Here is a 20,918-nt window from a genome sequence, read left to right as displayed (position 1 = left end):
CATATGGGGATTCTTGTACAAAATTATCAGCTATAGTAATTAAAGATGTCTCATGCCAGGCTATTTTTGGTAGGGACTGGCTATCAGTTGTCTCACCAAACTGGGCTAATGCTATAATACCTCAGTAAATTAGAGAAACTGTAAATTCTTTTATGTCAATTTCTCATAATGAGCATGTAAATTCATTGATCAAACTGTATCCTAGAGTGTTTTCACAAGAAGATAATGATAAACCAATAACGGATGTTAAGGTTGTTTTGAATTTGAAAGCAGACGACATTCAGCCCATATTTCATAAAGCATACACTGTACTCTATGCTTTGAGAGACGAGGTCGGAAATGAGCTCGATAGGCTTGAGTCACGGGGTATTATAAGTAAAGTCCTCTGATTGGGCCAGTCCAATGGTACTGGTACCAAAACCTAATGGAAAAATAAGGATGTGTGCTGATTTCAATGTTACGCTGAACAAATACTTAGCTGTAGAACAGCATCCTATGCCAGTTCCCGATGACATTTTCAATAAATTTACCGGATGTGAGATTTTTTGTAAGCTAGATTTGAAAGAAGCATATTTACAGTTGGAAGTCAATGAAACTAGTAAAAATTTGTTAGTAGTGAATACCATAAAAGGGTTGTACAGATTTAACCGCCTGTGTTTTGGGCTTTCACCTGCTTGTGCAATATTTCAGTCTGTAATAGAGTCTATTCTAGTGAGAATAGAACATGTCACTCCATATTTGGACGATATTTTAGTTGGAGGTAAAGATCTAGTATCATGTAAAGAAACCTTAAATAAAGTCATGAGTCGATTAGAAGAATACGACGTTAAATTAAATACCGAAAAATCCGAATTTTTTGTCAAGACTTTAGTATTCCTTGGATTTGAATTGTCAGCTAGCGGTAGGACACCGTCCACTACCAAAATTGAAAAGATTATGTCAATGCCTCAACCCAAAGATTTAACACAATTGAGAGCGTTTGTGTCCATGTTTAATTACTACCGAAATTTTGTACATATGTATCCTGATATATTAGAACCTTTTCATAAGTTAATGAGAAAAGATGAGCCATGGGTTTGGTCGTCTGAGTGTATGTTAGCATTTTCAAAATGTAAAACGGCGTTATCAGAAGTGTCAATGCTTACTATTTATGATCCACATAAGGAATTAGTTTTGTCAGTGGATTCAAGTTCTTTTGGAATAGGAGCTATTTTGAGTCAAATTATTGACGGTGAAGAACGTCCTATTGCGATTGAGTCCGCAACCTTATCACCATCGCAAAGAAATTATTCTCAGTTGGATAAGGAAGCTCTAGCGATAATATTTGGTGTAAAAAATTTCACAAATATTTGTGGGGTAGGAATTTTACTATTTGTAGCGATCATTTACTTTAATAACTATATTTGGTGAAAGTAAAAAAATCCTGTAATGGTTTCATCTCGATTGATTTGATGGGCGATAGTTTTGTCAGTTTACAATTATCGCTTAGTTCATAAAAAAATGTGTATTGATTCCTCATGCCGATGCTTTCTCTCGCTTACCAGCTGACTGTGGTATTGACGAGAATGAGGTTCACTTATTTGTCTACTCCAATACTAGATGTAAGTGAAGTGTCTGAACATACTTTCAAGGATAACGTATTGAATAAGGTGATTGAATATGTATCAAATGGTTTTCCTAGGATAATTAAGGACACCAAATTGAATGTCTACGAACGTAACAAGTGTTTACTGTGTCGGTAGTTAATAATTGTCTATACTTTGGAAATCGAATGGTTATAACCTATAAGTTTAAGGAAGAAAGTTTTGGATATAATTCACGCAAATCATGCGGGTGTAGTACGTTCCAAATTTTTTGCTAGATCGTACGTCTGGTGGCCAGGTTTAGAGAACGATATTTATCATACAATCATGTCTTGTGAAATTTGCCAGTCTACTAGAAATAAATCAATTAATAAATACAGAAATCCTTGGCCGTCTGCCCGTTTTCCTTGGGAAAGAGTACACATTGATTAGTTTGATTTTCACAATAATAAGTACCTAGTAGTATGTGATTCTTACTCCAAATGGATAGTGTTTTCTTTTAAAAGATAGGAGTGATTTCAAAACAGTATTGTCTAAGCTGGCCGAAATTTTTTCTAGATTTTCTTTTCCTAAAACCATTGTAAGTGACAATGGACCTCCATTTAGCTCAAATGAGATGACAGATTTTTGTCAAAGGAAAGGTATAAAATTAATTTTTTCGCCACCTTATTCACCTCAGTCAAATGGTCTAGCGGAACGCAGTGTACAGACATTTAAAATTTTGCTGTCAAAATTGAATCTTGAATTCCGGAAGAGAAATGAAACACTAAACCCGAGTGACTTGTTATTAGATTGTCTATTTGCCTACAAAGGGTACGCGCCACCTTAGTCCTCCGACACACCCAGAACCTGACAGGAGTGAACAGCGACTATCTCATCCATCGACACCGTACGCCAGCGACAGGGAAAGACTGTTTTGAAAGAGTCTCGAATTGGCGTGTGCGTTAGGCGCCAAAACCGGACACTTTTACATCCGTACAGAAACGACAAAGTCAGACACATCGAATCTCTGACACTTCAAAAACAAGACGGTCAGGTTATACTTCTTGGACGGACTGTACTACGCAGAGCTGTCTGGTTTTCAAACAATGGTATTGTTCTGATGAATCCCCACATGTAGGCTATTCTTAACAAGACCATTGACAATTTATTTCTGAAACCTATTCAAATTCAAATTCTTTATTTGCCATAATACAATACAATTTTTTCAAAACAAAAACACAATTAAAAACTTAATTTAAACATTAACATGAAATAAATAATAATTCTTCTCAAAATTAGCTTATAGGCGTTGCCAGCAAAACCAGAGGTTTGTGTGCTGCAACGAGTATCAATCTTAGAAATCTTAACTTACAAAATTAATAAACCATTTAATCGATAAATCAATATTGAAAAAATAAATAAAATGAAAATAAATAATAAACAAAAGGAGTGCTTTATTACAGAGATGGCTATAGGAAAAAACACCTGAATTAAAACTAAAAATCTATATGGAGGTGACAAAAGATAAGGAGATCAATTATGAAAGAGGTGAGATACATTAACAGATCTTATCCATTCAACTATATTTCTTATGGATGACTTAGTTATATGTTTTACTAGAAAGTGTTGAGGTACCAAGTTAATAAGTTTATTGCTGATGTAAGTGAATTAATCACTATTTTTTAACCTATCACTCTTTTCTATCCCTCTTCGTAGTAATATCAGGCGATGACTTATCTTGTAACTGTATAATTCCTATTTATCAGTCCTATATATCTATTTATAAGTCCTATATATCATTCCTATTTTGTGCAGTTGTCTCTCTTTTCTGCAGTTATTTGGAGATTAAATAATAGAACTATTAGTAAATTTCTTGACACAAAACAAAAATAACTTCACTTAATAGGTCAATTATCAAGATTAGTGAGTACACTGAAACTTCTCTATAATTCGTAGTTTTGTCATCAAAAACACTGTAATTAGTATTCCCATAAAGATAAATACACTAATATGCCATAGTAACTCCAGTAATGAGTTCATCGAAAATTATGCTACAGTAACTAATAACTCCAGTGATGAGGAGACCGAAAATCACATCAACTGAAGAAGAGAATTGGAAAAAAGGGTGTTGTGATTTATCATTAGTAAGCTGGAATATTAATTGCATGCAATTACCACAATTTACCCATTTATTCATAACAGCTAATGCTATTTAAGAATAATCACATATACTGTCCTTAATGCCCCGAAATTCAGCTGATTAATATACAAATTTTACATCAACTCGCTTTCGTTAATGTCTGTCTGCCTGTCTAGGTATTGTTTGTTTCCAACATAGCCTATATATGTATTAGATAATACAACTTGTGATAGCAATACCTTTAACGTTATAGTAATTGGTATTATTAGTTTGGGGATTTTGAATTCTGATTGTGAATTATTTACCCATACGGAGTGAACTTTAAAGTTCTATGGATTCACATATAATAATATAACTAGAGACACCCTTGGTTGAAGAACTCGCTCATGAACAGTTGTATTGATCTCTGAAATCTTTTACAAGTATGTCAAATTAATATTTAACAATATTTTCTAATATTCATTCATACAGGCTATATTATGAATTAATTATGGGCAATGATGGGATCAGTATCAATGATATAATTTTCTCGTATTTTGTTTTATCAGCCTCGATATTGCAGAGCTTGATATATAATTCGTCACCCTCCAAAATTCGTATTAAATGCTTGGTCCCGTAAGCTACAAATTATATAGGTTCTACTGTGTTGAATGTAGTCTAGGCCTACTGGAGGGTTAATTACTCGAACATTGAGAATTTTGAATATAATAAAATCATTAAGTATTGTTTTTCATTTTGAATGTCATTTTCAATACTGGAAGATATATAGTTATCATTTCCCAAAATAGCGGGAAAATGTTATTTTTTCATGATAATATTTTGATGAAAGATTTTTCTACGTTTCAACGACGGGATTTGCTTTTGTCTGTATATGTATGTTGGCATGTTTGTAAATTAGCTTTTGATGATTACAGCTTGGCAATGCTCTCGGTTTTATTTATAACAGGTAATATTGTCATCGTCAATACACGCCAATCAGTCATTGGCCGTTTCAACACTTACGATTTCTCGTCACGGTACCGGTTTCTTTTTTCCGATGTCCGAAGGGCTAATTGGGGTGACATATTGACAATGAGATCTGTTTATAAATGCTGTACGAGGTCTACTGTTCACAGAACTACTAGCTACAAGTATTCAACTGCAGAAGTCGGCAGTTCATTTTATTTTATTTTAGACATTTCATTTTACTCATGGAAGACACCCACCCTTATCTATCTACTTCACGCCTATGAAGATAACAATATCAAAGAAACAGAGTTGAAAGTACAAAGACATAGAGATGGAAATTTAGAAGTGAATGAATCGTTATAATTCAATTACTCAGGTATATTAAAACTGACTACTTTAGCATTTACCTGATTAATATTACCGCAATCATTATGTTTCATATTCAAATTTGCGTTGCGTTGCTGTCACTCGGCTGCTCTCTGCACCTATTTTCTCGATTCATGCAATAACTTCAAAAAAATGACGTCAACAAACTTGGTGACTCAACACATCTGTCTCGTTTTCAACTGACAATGGCAAACTCTCTCGATCAGCTATTTTCAACTGACGATGAAAAACTCTCTTGATCAACTGTTTTCAACTGACGACGGAAAACTCTCTCAGTCAGCTGCTACTCGGTTGATGAATATTATTACCGTACCTAATCATTTTCAAGTTCCCTCAGTGAGTTATCCTAAACCAAATGATGATTTTCGTATCACAAACTCTATATTTCAAACTATATACTATATTTCAAACTTAATCAAAATCGTTAGAGCAGTTTTCGATTTCCATCAGACATACAAACAAACTAACAAACAGAAATTGAATACGATGATAAATACGTCTATAGTAACATCCATATGGGAACGTCTGTTATAGTAGACTGCACAAAACTAATCCGATGTTAGTTGGAAGAGCTGAGTACCTCCTCACCCCTTACCATAAACTTTGCCAATTCTTCAGGTGTACTGTATTATGAAAATATCAATATTAATTCTTACTTATAATCAGCTGCCTAGGGGGCCTAGGCCCCCCTCCAGGATCAGATAAATAATGAAAATGCGGGTCTATCTACACGAATCCTTAGAGTCTCATAATGATTTAATACTTTTCTTTATCAGCAGTAGTATAATTCCTTCTACAGTATCAACAATGTAGCAAAATTGCCTTGAAAGTATGGATACGGGTACAGAGTAATAAATAATATATTTTTCTCTGTGGTATAGTTTGAATACAGAATGGGTACACTTATTGATCAGAGCACAATAAGTGAGTTATTGAATAAATTTCAATGTGAGAATTAACAAGTTGCAAGATGTCACAGTGAAAGCAAAAGAAAGGGCACAATCAGACAATCAAAAATGTATGTAAAGGGTTGTTGAGAATTATGGGAACAGCTTGATGTATCTTTAGCTTTCTAACTGAAAGTTATTTTCCAATTAGAATATGATCCCCAATGAAATTGTTGAAATTGTCATTGTAAAAGAAAAATTTATCTTTTTCCATGATTTTTAAGAAATCTGTTTCAGTGTATTCCTACTCTAGGGCCTCTCTGTAGACCCATATTTCTAATAAATATTCCATGATTGAATTTAATAACTAATAATGTATATGTTTGTATTGATACTTCAACCACATTTGTATAAAATTGGAAAAAATGAAGCATATAATAACATCTTCTAATGTAACATTTATGGGGAAAAACCTAAGATGCTCATATTATCTTCTCAAATCTTAATACATTAACAATACACTACCAGTAATTCGCGTGAAAATAATACTGACGTGGTCGATTTCAATGAACATGTTTGTTTTCTTCTAAATGTCTATACTTGAGCATTCTGTTAATTTCGAACAGAGATCACTTTTACGGAGTTTTCTCAGATGATGCAGCAATCACTGAGAAATATCCAACACATAACTCAATAATCCAGGAGAGAGTCATCTAAAATTAAAACTATTAGTGCAATATTGCTAAAGTATTAGTGTTTTTCAATAAATTATTAATCCCATAAATGTCTCTCAATTAAATGATAAGTTATGGAGTTCCAGATATTATAATATTTTTCGCATTCCCATTTTTCTTTTTTTTTATATTTGAATCGCTTCATTTGGGTCACTCGTTGTTTAGTCGAATATAGTATTTAATAGTATTATTCAGGTATATCTATCACATAAATCTCTCTCAGCAGCTACTATATAAACTCTCAAAATAGGTTGCTAGGGAACGATAATGATAAGAATATGTGATGAATAATCTATCCTGTTCTAGGCGAGCAATATTTCTGTATCACAGATATCCAAAAACTTCAGCACTAAAATGTGAATATCTTTGAAACGGTTTGATATATTTATGAGCGATTTCCACCATTCATTGTCTCTTGAAATTCTTTATTATTTGAATCTTGTATTAAAACCTTCCCATAGAAAATTTTTGATTCAATGTGGCGGAACGAAGATGGCAGACCAAAATTATTTTGAAGCTACCTACAGAATTTTTTTTCAATTTGAATAAGAATCCCAGTGGAGCCCACTGTTATATTATCTTTGGAAAAGGAACATTAAGCTGTTTTCCTATTAATATTACGCTGTAGGCCTACGTGAATCCATAGGACTTCATAGGTTTCTCCGTATGGGTAAATAATTCAGATTCAGAATTCAAATTTTGTTAAATCAATAATACCAACGACATAGCAACTGCCATCACAATTTGTATCATTAATATTACGCGTATGCTACTGAAGGATAATAGTCAGGCAGACACACAGGAGCAAGTTATTTTGTCTCATGCAGTACTTTCAATGTTACTTTTATATCCTGAAAAAGGACGAAGAAGTGAGTAAAATATTTTGTTGTTCAACGAACTTGACCTGTAAAAAGGTTCGAAGAGTGCGTGTTCAAAATTTGAAGCTGATCGATCAACTCTTTCTAAAGTTATTGTAGTGCATTCAAACAAACAAGCAAACCCACAGACTGGCAACAACTTTGAACTTGAGTAAAAAGTAAGAACTTGCTAACGCTCGTTCAACAAATATTATTGAGAGAACAACGGGCGGTATTATCAAGTTGGGAGCACATAACTTAAAGGAGTCAAGTTATTTCAGTGTAGGGAATTGTGTATTTCACAAGAGAGTGTGGTTCTGAGGGATATAGGCCTATAGTGAGAAAGTGAAGAAGTGAGGATTTAATTGAATTGCAGTTTTAGTTTTTTTTTTTGCACGGCCGGCCCTCTCTCACATTCAACCATCAACCCTCCAGTACGATGCTACATCAACTATATATACAATCCTACTCGGTGGAATGGGGGAATTCACAATATTACGAGCAAGAGTTGATAGTAATGAATATTATTGACACAAATAAATTTACAAATCTAGGCATGGGAAATTCAAGATAGGTTGTAGATAATTATGTCTGAAGCATTGTATGAAATAATAACAAAACCCTGAGGGGTTTTGAAGAAAGGAGAGCATTAGCACACAACCGGGTAAGAGAGAGAGTTAGAGAGAGAGAGAGAGAGAGAGAGAGAGAGAGAGAGAGAGAGAGAGAGAGTGTGTGTTAGACAGAGAGAGAGTGTGTGAGAGAAAGGCGCAGGAGTGATAGAGAGAGGGTGATGGAGGGGGAGAGAGAGAATGAGAGAGGAAGCAATAGAACTAAATAAGGTTGAGATAAGAGACAATGTCACGCATGAGTATTGTCCAATGGTGGTCACACACACACTTCTACAGTCACACTAAGTTCTAAAAAGAATATTTCAAAGAAAGTACAGTCTGTGCCAAAATTGAAACCAGTTTACTTCCAAGCTATTCTGCCAGCTTAACTGACATAAGCGTCAAAAGCTGATAGCGACAACCAGAGACTGTTTTCCAGGTAGAGAAATTAGTCACGGACTCGCCCCGCCAAAACAAGACACTTCTTTTTCAGCACAAGAACGACAAAAGTAGCCACCGCCAAAACAAGACTAATTTTCAGTGCTAGGATGGATGTGTCTGACTTTGACGGTGGTGTATCCTGACATCGCCCCGCCTACAGAAGCACCCCTTCGTCGGTGACTGGAAAATCACCTATGTCAGTTTTGTTGATTTTTGTACCTCTGTCAAACTTGAAAAAAAAGTTTCCTTCAAGGATGACTTGAACGATAATCAGATAGTAAAGCAATCTGTTACACCTGTCAATACCTTTCATATTGATCAAATTGTATGGATCAATCCTAATAAGAAAAATAATAGTGATGGAGTGAAATTTGAGCTGGGTAGAGTAGTTAGAAAGGTTAGCGATTTTGTCTATATTGTCAGAATGGGTAATAATAATAAAGAATTTAAAGTTCATGTAAATCAACTTCGTGAGTTTTACTCAAATGCAAAACTCAGTGCTGCGTTGGCCGCCAAAATACCGGACATGGTCAATGAAGAAAGAGGAAGGGGAGAAAGGTCTAATGAAAGTATTGTTCAGGAACAAGGAGACCTGAGGAGGTCTGAGAGAATATTTAGGAGACCCAATCGTTATTCTGATTCAAATTATAGAGTGTAAGAATTGATGTCTAAATTTTCAGTCAGTTGTAATATGTCAGTTTTATGTTAGTAGCATGTAAGGTCAGTAGAAAATAAGCAAGTTACAAGTATATCATGAATTAAATTTACGGACTAAATTGAAATTAAAGAACAATGTCAGGGGAGGGCAGTGCTATTTTGGCAGCCTGCTCAGTGTGTGACGTCATGTCTTGTCGTATGGTCGAATGGTGTGTCTAGAGTCTGTGTCTTATAATTTGAGAAAGTTTGATATAAATATTAATCTGTCTCTTTTCTGTATAGGGCTACCTGTAATAAAAATAGAAAGAAAAATAAAAATCTCTGTACCCTTTTTGAATTATTTAATCACAACATGTTTCAACATTGATACCATGTTGTGATAAAATAATTCAAAAAGGGTACTGAGATTTTTCTTTTTCTTTCTATTTTTAATATTAATCTGTTCTTTCTAACTCGGCATTTTATTCATCTCCAAGTACAACATAATAAATACAATGTGACTGAGCCTCAATCTGCCCAATTCCAAACGTACCGCCCAACTCGGTGATGTGACATTCAACAGAAGAACACGTTTCAGAAAATACAACTGTGCTCTTTCCAAAACGTCAGCACAACCAAGACCCCAAACTTCAGAGCCATACAGAATCGAAGGCAGCACTACCGCATCGTAGAGTTTCATCTTAGCATCCCATGTGTCAGACTTGGCTCTTCGAAGAACCTGGACGACTGACTCCCCAGCAATTCTCGCCTTCCTAATAAGGCATTCACAGAATTTCCGGAAGCAACCAGACGCATGAAAGTCTACTCCAAGGTACCTATATCTGCTGACTATCTCAACTTCCTCACCTCTATAGTGAAAAGATAAGACTTTTTTGCGACCCCTGGCATGGAAAGGTACAATTTTTTTTTCAATATTGACAGTCAGTTTCAGGGACTCACAGTAGTCGGAAAGACAATTGAGCTTGTTACGCAGATCCACCTCACACCCATGCAAAGATGACAATATCATCAAAGATGACAAGTTACAGCAAACTGTAACTTCAATATGTCAGTGTGGTTTTTCAATGGATAACCGTGGAAGCCTCTTCCCCTGAAAAAGGACTCAATATTTCTCAAATAGCAGGAGAACAAGAATGGACTTGATGAATCCCCCTGCAACACACCTTTTGTAACCTCTATGGGGTCTGAAGTCCTATTCCCGCTTCTCACAATCAATGAAGCCCTGCCTTCAAAGTCCATTCATCAGCCTTATCATTTTACTGCTGAATCCACACAACCTAAGCTCGTCCCATAGAAGCCCATGAGGAATAGAATCGAATGCAAATTGGAAATCGACAAATAAAGCAAAAAGTTTGCGGCGTCTAACCTTTATCTGGTGAAAAACAACTGTATGCAAAACAAATATATTGTCCAGACATCCACGCCCTCTCCTAAATCCACTTTGACACTCAGGCAGTATGTGACATTGAGCAGCCCACTCTGACAGCCTTATCTCTAATGCATGTGTGAAAAGTTTTGTGATATTATTGAGCAATGCCAATCCTCTATAGTTATTAGGGTTGTCCTTATCTCCCTTCTTATACAGAAAAAACATGACAATTTTAGACCATTCCCGGGGTACCTCCTCCATATGTACTATTTCATTGAATTAAGCAAATAATCTCTCCATTGCATTGATAAAGCCTTGAAAAATTCATAATGTATTCCATCGACACCAGGTGTTTTTTTTTTTTTTTTTGTTCTTTGATTTAGATATTACCTGATCTAGCTCACACAAGCCCCCTGTGGGTTGGGGGAGTTTTGAGTCGATCATCGTACTCAAGAATGTGTTGAAAACCAGAATTCACCCACAGTATCCATGCTTGTCGTAGGAGGCGACTAAAATGGACCTCAATGCAACTCCAGAAGTTGCCTTGCCTTCAAGCCCACGGATTCTGCCCCATCAGGGCAGTTTCGGAGGGGCAAAAGGAAAACCCAAGAAACCAGAGATGTGTGAAACTCCAGGCACAAATGTAGGCCAAGAGGCTAAGTCGAGGGCGGCCGGATGCCCCAGAGGCAATTTGGCGACCCCTCCTTCAGCGGAAGGACCTATAAAGAGGCCAGGAGTGAAACTCACGTGGGTCACGATTTTGTGGGTGAAGAGACCAAAACTCACCACTGCTCAAAGAAGGACGGCCATTTAGGCAAAACTTCTTGGGAGAGGTTAGGCTTCTGACCCTGCAGAGTTTCGTTGGGACAAAAAGAAAAACCCAAGAGACCAGAGATGGGTGAAACTCCAGGCACAAATGTGGGTCAAGAAGCTGGGTCGAGGGTGGCCGGGCGCTGGGCGCCCTAGAGGCAGTTTGGTGTCCCCTCTCTCAGCGGAAGGACCTACATAAAGACCAGGAGTGGAACTCATGTAGGTCACGAGTTTTGGGTGGAGTGACCAAACCTCACCACTGCTCAAAGAAGGACGGCGATTTAGACAAAACTTCTTGGGAGAGGTGAGGCTTCTGACCCTGCGAAGTTTTCGAGGGGCAAGAAGAGAAAACCCAAGAGACCAGAGATGGGTGAAACTCCAGGCACAAATGTGGGTCAAGAGGCTGAGTCAAGGGTGGCCGGGCGCCCTAGAGGCAACTTGGCCACACCTTTCTCAGCGGTAGGACCTTCAAAGTAGGCCAGGAGTGGAAATCACGTAGGTCACGAGGACTAATCAGTCTGAAGAGACTTTCAAGCATATCACACTGGATTGCAACAAGCAACCGGGTGATGAATGGGATGTTAGTATAGGGAAAACTCCTGGTTCTTTTAAAGAACACAGGTATTGGTTTGCCTAACTAACATACTACTTGGGAACACAATAAGCTTCGGTTGACGTGTGGAGTTCTTTGAACCTTTGGATCCTTGAATGCGTCCCTTCAAAAACAATAAACAATAGCTCACACAAAGTGAATTCTCTATCCAGAAAGGGGTGTCTAGCATCATCAATTAAAACAAACAATTGTTCCCTCTCACCTGCATATTTACTGCCAAGAAAAAGTGACCAAGATTCCAAATAAACACTGTTAACATGCTTCTTTCCACCCTTGAAATATTTAACTGCAGTCCAAAACTCGTAGGGATTTTCAACGTTTCTTATGTTGTCTTTAACTTTATTTAAATATAAATATTTTTCAATTTTAATTGTATCCCTGTAATTCTTCTTCAAATCAATAAATGCTTCTACAGCTGTATCCTCATATAACCTGGACCTAGCAAACCTGAATGCCCTGCGTACACCTCTTTTTAAAGCATTGCACTCAAGGTCGTACCAAGGTTTGTTTTTAAAGCCACCAGTAAATTGTTTCTTATACATGCCAGATAAGTCAGCTGCCTCCCAGATAGCTTTTGTAAAATTATCAAAAATTAAATCAATTGACTATTTGTATCATTGAGTTGAAGATTCAATCTAGGAAATAGCAACAACGCCTCTCTAAATGATACGGCGCAGCGGTCCGCCCAAACCAGCCTGTAAGGAATAGTTTTATCGCTCTCAGGTTCCAATATTGAAGTTTATAAATCATCAACCAAGTCAATATCTATCTCAAATCGGAAAATTCTGTCAAAACTAGTTGAAGCATTCTATCTTGAGATAATGGAAATAATTCATTTATTTTAATGATATAATGAAGTAAATAGAACATACAAGTACCCAAGTAAGCATGTGAACACACAATTATGTGTTAATTCAGTACTGCCATTGGGTTCCCGACCACCAAAATCTATTTCCAGCTAAGAGGAACTACTTAAGAATATTATAGCATTATATCTATGTAATAAGCATCAAACTTTTATTAAATATTCAATATTACTCCTTGAAAATCTCAAAGTGTTGCATGCAAAATAATTGTCTTCTTGTTGGAATAAATAAAGTTGTGTATGGATTTATTCCAATATGTAGAATAGAATATTTTTAGAGAATAAACACATGCATCTGTTTCTGAGCGTGCCTATTTGCGAAATTCTGAGTAGAAAAACCGTTCATGGAACAGTTTCATTTCAAATTCAATCAACATACCTATCATAATTTAGGGATGGCAAATTGTTGAAATATTTATTTATTTATTCACAATGAAGACAACAGGTTCCCCCAAATATGTTGAGCCTTGCAACGACTGTCTATAAATGATCTATTATTTTCAACTGCCGGTTAATGAAATAGAGGGAAATGTTACTTTACCTTCAACACATCATAGGAATTAGCAGCGACTCAGTTGTTCAGTACTTTCGGCTTCCGCCATAACCACCCCCACTGCCAGTGCCTCCATAACCAACTCCGCTGCCTCCGCCATAACCTCCTCCGCCTCCATAACCACCACCACCACCAGCTGCAAATATAAAAACAAGTATACAACAAATTTGCACAATGAATAACAACTAATGGTTCAAAGAACTGATAATGAGGGAAATTTGTATGACTGTTATTTCAAAAATGAAATTGGGTTGCTATAATGAATTATTTATTTAATTGAGAGAAACAAACGCCCTTGAATGCGAGTAGAAGTAAAGACTTGAGAGTACAAGCACAGAAGATTTTATCTATACACAGGTAGCAGTGAAAAGCTACACATATCTCAAGCCAACCACTAACAGAAGGTATCATCGGACTTTTTCAACTGGACAGTCGGAAACTTGAACATTAGTGCCAGTCGATTCCAACGCAGGTGTGCAGAAAAGACCACTTGCAAGTCAGCTGTTCTTCTAGACGACGTCAGTCGAATATTTCCGGAAAACGTTACTTTGGTGGCTGGCTCAAAGAAGTTGGTTTGTTGCTCGTTCAAACCTGTGTCGCTTCTAGGACCGTTTTCGCAACTCATCTCTGAATGCGTGAATAGATGAGTTGAAACACCCGTCATTAGAAGAAATATGTCATCTTACAAAGAAAGAATATCCGTCATGAATTAGTTGTTTTGGTTTTGGGAGTAAATAAACTGACCATTGCCACTATAGGGCGAAGGCCTTCCACCGGCACCGCCTGAAGAATAGTTACTGCGCATGGGTCCACCACTGTAGCTCTGTTGGTAGCCACCTCCACTCCCTCCATCATAGCCGCCCCCGCTGTTTCTGCCTCCATATGAACCGCCTCCCATTGGCTCAGATTCCCACGTTTTACCTGTTCAGATCAATTCATTTTAAAAATTCAGTTGAACGTTATAAAATCACCAAAATACTCAATCAATAAAATACATGGCAACAAAACTGTATTTTTCTACAACTGCGCGTAAAAAAAGAATCTACATACTCAATTCTCCTCGTAAAACAGCTTATTTCTGAGGAGAATCTACTTTTCCGCTCGCTAACCATCCGCGCATGCGCAGTAAATTTTCTTTACGCTCGCCAATCAGCTGATGGTAAGCAGCTCGCCAAAAGGTCAGATCTTAACCTAAAAAGTCGGTAATTGTAACTCCGCCGATATAAGTAATTTAACAGGTTTGGGCAGTTGTAGAAAAAATTTTGTATGTAATTCGCGCGTAATGCTTCTTCATCGCTCTTGCGAAATTATCACGCTCCGCTTCGCGTGATAACTGTTTTGCGCGAGCGATAAAGTCGCGCATTACGCTCTTAATATATAAATAGCTATTTTGTTGTTCGAGTTGTTTTCATCAATTTTTTGCATCATCATTATCAAATGTGTTATTCTATATGTATAGGGTCCAACTTCATCGAAGTGAGCCAACACAATTCATTTGTTTATAACAGTAAAAATGTATTACCATTTTCTATGAAAATGTAAAAAGAAATCAGTTTACTTCGAAAATATAATACATCAATAATGCATTTCACATGAACAATGATCTTGGAACATAATGCACTGATAACATTATAGTGCGCAACTGCACAATTATTAATAAATAAACGCATTAACAATACGTGAAACGATTACTTCATGTGCGTTGGTGCATTAAGCGATCCCTAGACGGTCGATGTTATTGTAAAATAAAATGAATAACGATACGGAATGTCTAGGGATCACTTTGTAAACTAGCAATAAGCCTTAAACTAATGATGTGAATGACATTGAGTTTCGTTACCGCCGGCCACCACAGTTGTGTTATTCCAGTCGCTTCCTCCGCGACCTCCACCTCCGTATCCACCCCCACGACCTCCGCCTCCATATCCACCCCCACGACCTCCCCCACCTCTTCCTCCTCGTCGGCCACCCCTATCCCCACCACCTCCTCCCATCTTCGCCATCTCCTCCCTGCTCAACGCCTTTTTCACATCGATGCGTTTGCCTTTCACTGTGTGACAGCTTTGCACTGCAAATTACAATATTTACAAATTACATTTCATCAGCGTGAAAATCGGAGTTAAATTACTCCAAGATCAAACGAATAATTCTCAAGAATAAATACTCGCTTAATTATAATAAATATATCACAATAATCGAAGCTAATATTGTTTTATGACAATAAGAATAGGTATTAAACGAAATACAGATATACCCAATGCAATAAAAAACCAGTAAATTCAAAACGCAAAGGATTTTATTTCAAATGTTCCATAAATAATCAATTTTAGATATATTCTCCAAAATATGCTTTTCCAAGTTATGTAAGCTGTACAATACCGTATTTCCATTTTAACAATAAATTCGGTTGCGGTCTTGAAAGAATTACTTCAGTGTACCTTTTAAGGTGAATTAATAATGTGATATCGAGATAATTTGGAACTATTTTCTTGGAAAATGAATACAATGAAAATCTTATTTTTATAAATTTGATATGAGGGTCGAGTAATTTGACAACTGGCGAATTCCTAAGGTAAAAACCCAATTCACCTTAAGGTGCGTACAGACTCACGCGCTGCGCTGTACACAAACGGAACGCGAGCAGTAGACAAGATGATTGCAGGTCACGCGATTCTGATTCACGCGCAAAGAACTGACCAAGCTCCCGCCGATAACAATAAAGTACGTGGAAAGCTCTGATCTCGATACTTAGCGAATTCTCGTTAAGAGAAGGACGTTTATCGCAAAGTGCATAAGTCTGCACGCACCTTTAGAATCCAATTGAAATAAACAAACTTTAATTTAATTAAAGTCCATCAAGAAAGTAATGTAATCTTATCGATATTCAAGACCAGCAAGAAAGTATATATACTCACAGCAGATTTTATCAACTGGGTCATAGTCATCGAATTCAACAAATCCAAATCCCTTCTTCTTGCCACTCTCCTTATCACAAATGATCGTGCAGTTTACAACGTTGCCGAAATTTGTGAAGTAGTCTTTTATTTCTTGTTCGTCATGTTCATCCTTCAAGCCTCCAATGAAAAGTTTCCTTACGGTAGCTCCACTCTCTGGCCTTCCAATTTCCTAAATTGAAAAGAAATGAACATATGATTATGTCAGAATCATCAAAGTTGCAGATGAAAATTTTTTGACCTTAGTCTATCCGCTTGACGGTAACGAGTAAACTTCAAACAATCTAGTTATGATAAAAATTTCAACTGAATTGATAATAATTACAAACTATACCAGTGAAATTACAACAAAGTGACAATCTCAGAGAAAAACCGTAGTTGAAATGTTAATCAATAAACTAAATTGATTCTGTTAAGATGTATGATACTTACTTCAACAAATGGCTCAAATTTGTTCTACACCACAAAAATGAGGAAATAAAACATAAATTGTCAACTTAATTTTTATCCAATGACGATCAAATAATTTAGCATGAACATGAAAAACGATATCTCGTAATCTTCCCCAAGCACTTAGCCCAAGTACGGGAAGTACCCAATATAAGTATCAGCTACCCATTATATCACACATTATAAACACACAATATACGGAAGGAAAAACACTTACGGTTTTAGGGACTGCCCTTTTTGGTTCTACAACTCTACCATCGACGGTGTGAGGCCTCGCACTTTGTGCAGCATCGATGCAGCTAGCCTCAGAGTAAGTAACAAATCCGAAACCTCTTGACCTATAAATTGATTAAAATGGAATTAAAAATGAATTAATTAAAAATCAATTTAAAATTTTAATTCTGAAAATTGACAACCAACAAACTGACGAAAGTTACGGGGAGAATGTTTCTAAAATCATAATTATTTTACTCAAATCGAATATTTTCTTGAGATACAAAATAAATAGAAAATCAAAACATGATCAATGAATCATTAACAGAAATTTGAACTGTATTAAACATTGATTTCATAATGGGGACACATTCCTTCGAGTACACCAGTAGGCCTACTATCGATTTTATCTAAACTCGATACTATCTAACTGACCTAACTCTATTAACACTCGATACTATCGCCAAGTGGTCATTGGTGCACTTAAAGTAAAGTCTAGCCTTAACTAGCCTAAGTTAGTCTACCAAAATACACAAGTGGACGAATACGAACATGAAATAGATAAATTATTTACCTTTTGGTATGCGAGTCCTTCATAACTACAACATCAACGATCTCACCCCATTGTTCAAAATGTTTCTTCAATGAATCATCAGTTGTCTTGTAGTCCAAACCTCCAATGAACAGTTTGCGTACATGTTCTGGCTCCTTTGAGTCCTGTAAGTCAGAAAACGTTTCTCACAAAACATATAAAACATTCAAATTATTTTTTATCAAATTAACTTACCCAAGTTTATCCTAAATTTATAATCTATATTATAAGGTCAACTGGGCTTAATAGACAATGCAAGCCAAGTGGCTACACTATGTTGTGCGTTGCGTTGTACAGGACTTCCTATATACAGTATACAGGTAGGCCTACTTACTATATACAGGTAACTTATACTTCGCATATATAGGCTAGGTATATAGGAGGTTCTGCTACAGGTTACGTTACGATTTAGCGACATTATGAAAAAGAAGTAGGCTAAAAATCCATTATTAGATTAATTCAACCTATTACTTTATCCTTGGGACCAAAATATATAACAATACATCAAAATCAAGCCACGACTTCGAAGAAGACGATTGGACGATATTTTGTAAGAATAAAACAAGCTTAGGTTACATTTTATGATTGGTAGGTAGGCCTAAGTAGAACTGGGAAACATCTAGTGTCTGCCGGTAAACAAACGCAATACACTGGGTAATATTTGGCTATTTCAGTAAAAACTATAATGTTATAAAGAAAAAAAATGTTTTAAAACTACCTAAATATCAAAATGTTCATGCCATTTGATGAACAAATTTAATAATTGTTCAAATTGATAATTTAATGCTACACTAGCAAACAATAAGGTTAATACTATACAAAGTCGGAATTAATTTTTTCAGGACAAAAGAAATTCAGTGATACAAAAAACAAATAAGCAATATTGTAACTTACATCATACTCATTCTTCACCATAGTTGATAAAATCAACAAAAAATCAAGTCAATTTGACTTGATTTCACCTCAACACAATCAAAGAAATTTAAACAAACTACAAAGTACAAACAACAAAACAATTCCACACCTCCAGACTAGACTCAAGACACAGAATAGGAGAATAATAGGTATAAATGTATACAGTCCTCAAGACGCTTGACAACAGAATAGATACAGAATAGTAACTATCAAACGCCTATCCAACCAATGCTTTTTACATGGCACAAATACTATATAGACACGTCATGTGATTGCGCCATCTTGTTAGAAAGTTCCAATCCTGGTCTTTTGATTGACTCGCGGCAGTGAATAAGATCAATAGATCCGGATCAGTAAAGTGATCCGAACCTCCCATCAATACTAAATTACAATGCTGAACTTTCTAACATGATGGCGGATTTTTGTGCCAGGGTACTAGCCGAGTTTCCATACTGTTTGTATACTAAGCTATGTCCACTTGCTCACCGCCATCAACAAAACTAAAATTCAATAATTACACCATATTTTTGTACCTTTTTGTACCACCAAGAAAAAATTTTGGACCACCTCCAAAACTGAGATATCTGCAAATTTCGAACAGCAGCTTCTCTTTGTCACAGATACAGAGTAACGACCAGCAACGGTCACAGTTTTATTTATTTATTTACAATATCTCTTTGGAGACAACAGCACAGTATACATACAGTACGGAAACTTGGCTATACTCTGACGCCAAAATCCGCCATCTTGTTAGGAAGCGCCGCATTGTAATAGTATTGATGGTAGGTTCGGATCACTTCAATGATCCGGATCAATTGATCTCATTCACTGCCACGAGCCAATCAGAAGACCAGGATTGGAACTTCCCAAGGTCACGTGACGTGTTTAGTATTGGGGTCATGTAAAAAGCATTGGTTAGATAGGCGATTGATTACAAGTTTCCATTCTATATATTCTGTGACAACAGGTCAAAACCCACAACTGTCTCCTTAACTTAGATCATAAAAATGTCATAATACTATAAATTATGATATATCATGAAAATTCTCATGCATAATTAATTATATAAATAAACTATAAAATTAAAAAAATAATAAAGTAAAAAAACTAATTAAATAATTAAACCAAGTGATGATGCAAATTAAGTTTTTAAATTGAGTTTGAAAATTAATCATGCTGATGAGTGCATCAATATAAGGTTATATAATTAAACCATAATATAAAAATGATAATGAAGTAATCAAATTAAAACTTACTATTGAAGAAAGATGAAAAAGAAAAGCATTACTCAACATTTCTCAGTAATATATATACTAATGAAAAACTATACCACAACTGCAACAAACCTAATACTACAAATAAATTCAAGAGAAAAACAATCACCAGACACAAAACTGAAAAGGGAGTTTCAAAGCGAAAAAATAACAAATGTTCATTAAGGTACTATGGAAATGCAGGAGATGTCAATTAATGTTGATGAAGAAGATGATGACTAATTATGATGAAGAAGATGATGATAATTATGCTGATCATAGCAATGTGATTACTACAATGAAGATGACAATCATGATGATGCAAACAAAGCCCAAGTGATGATTTAAATTGAGTTTGCAAATTAATCATGCTGATAAGCAGATTAATATCCCCGTCCACAAGAGTTTTAAATGCGTACATTATTCAGAAAGTATTTACGTTTAAAGCTTGACTGACCGACATGAAATATATCCAAATCCTCACTGTACATCCAGTTGTTCTATTAATTGGAGAAAAGTACCCTACCATAGTTCGGCACCTATCAACATAGAACAGACAATGTCTTCTTGGATGTGTTGTTTAAGGCACATGCAACTTGATCAGGTTAGAAAGATGAATGCTGTCAATCTTATTATGCAATAACGAATGCAGAAACAGAAGAGAAATCAGATCACGTCTACACTTGAGCGAAGGAACCCTGAACAGCTCTCTTAATTCACTACTGGGTCATTCATATGGAAACCAGACTTTAAATTTCTTGTAGTACAGAAGACGAAGAAATTTGTTTTGCACTGACACCAGTTGACTATAAGTTATATTCACATAGGGATTCCAAACAATTGCTGCATATTCCAGAATACTGCGAATAATAACTTTGAACAGGAATATCGGTGTATTCTTACTTTTGAAATCAACACAGGTTCTCATTATAAAACCCATCAGCTGACTAGATTTACTTATTAGCCCATCCACGTGATCTGAAAATCCAAGTTCAGAGTCAAATATTACTCCTAAATTTTTCATTTTGCACACTCTTTCCAGCTCATTTTGGTTCATCATGTATCTATCACTGACAATAGCCCTCTGCCTAGTGAACGAGATTACTT

The 20,918-nt window shown here is 36.0% G+C and overlaps 1 protein-coding gene across 2 annotated transcripts in view; it reads right to left on the bottom strand.

Moving 5' to 3' along the window:
* The window catches only part of LOC111049437 (heterogeneous nuclear ribonucleoprotein 87F), a 56,483-nt gene extending 37,703 nt beyond the window's left edge, over positions 1–18,780 (bottom strand). For both annotated transcript variants that reach the window (XR_005573051.1, XM_022335510.2), the window contains exons 1-7: positions 18,538–18,780; positions 17,626–17,768; positions 17,056–17,176; positions 16,350–16,560; positions 15,275–15,502; positions 14,179–14,355; positions 13,423–13,570 (exon numbers count right to left, since the gene is read on the bottom strand). Coding sequence is in view for 1 of the 2 variants with exons in the window: in XM_022335510.2 (XP_022191202.1) it covers positions 13,461–13,570; positions 14,179–14,355; positions 15,275–15,502; positions 16,350–16,560; positions 17,056–17,176; positions 17,626–17,768; positions 18,538–18,558 (1,011 nt within the window). In the remaining variant the exon portion in view is untranslated. The remainder of the gene's footprint in view (positions 1–13,422; positions 13,571–14,178; positions 14,356–15,274; positions 15,503–16,349; positions 16,561–17,055; positions 17,177–17,625; positions 17,769–18,537) is intronic.
* Between the last annotated feature and the right edge of the window lie 2,138 nt (positions 18,781–20,918).

The sequence above is a fragment of the Nilaparvata lugens genome, chromosome X (assembly GCF_014356525.2).
Source record: "Nilaparvata lugens isolate BPH chromosome X, ASM1435652v1, whole genome shotgun sequence".
NCBI classification, from domain to species: Eukaryota; Metazoa; Arthropoda; class Insecta; order Hemiptera; family Delphacidae; genus Nilaparvata; species Nilaparvata lugens.
The sequence above is the reverse complement of the archived record's forward strand: the minus strand, read 5'-3'. Positions and strand labels throughout refer to the sequence as shown.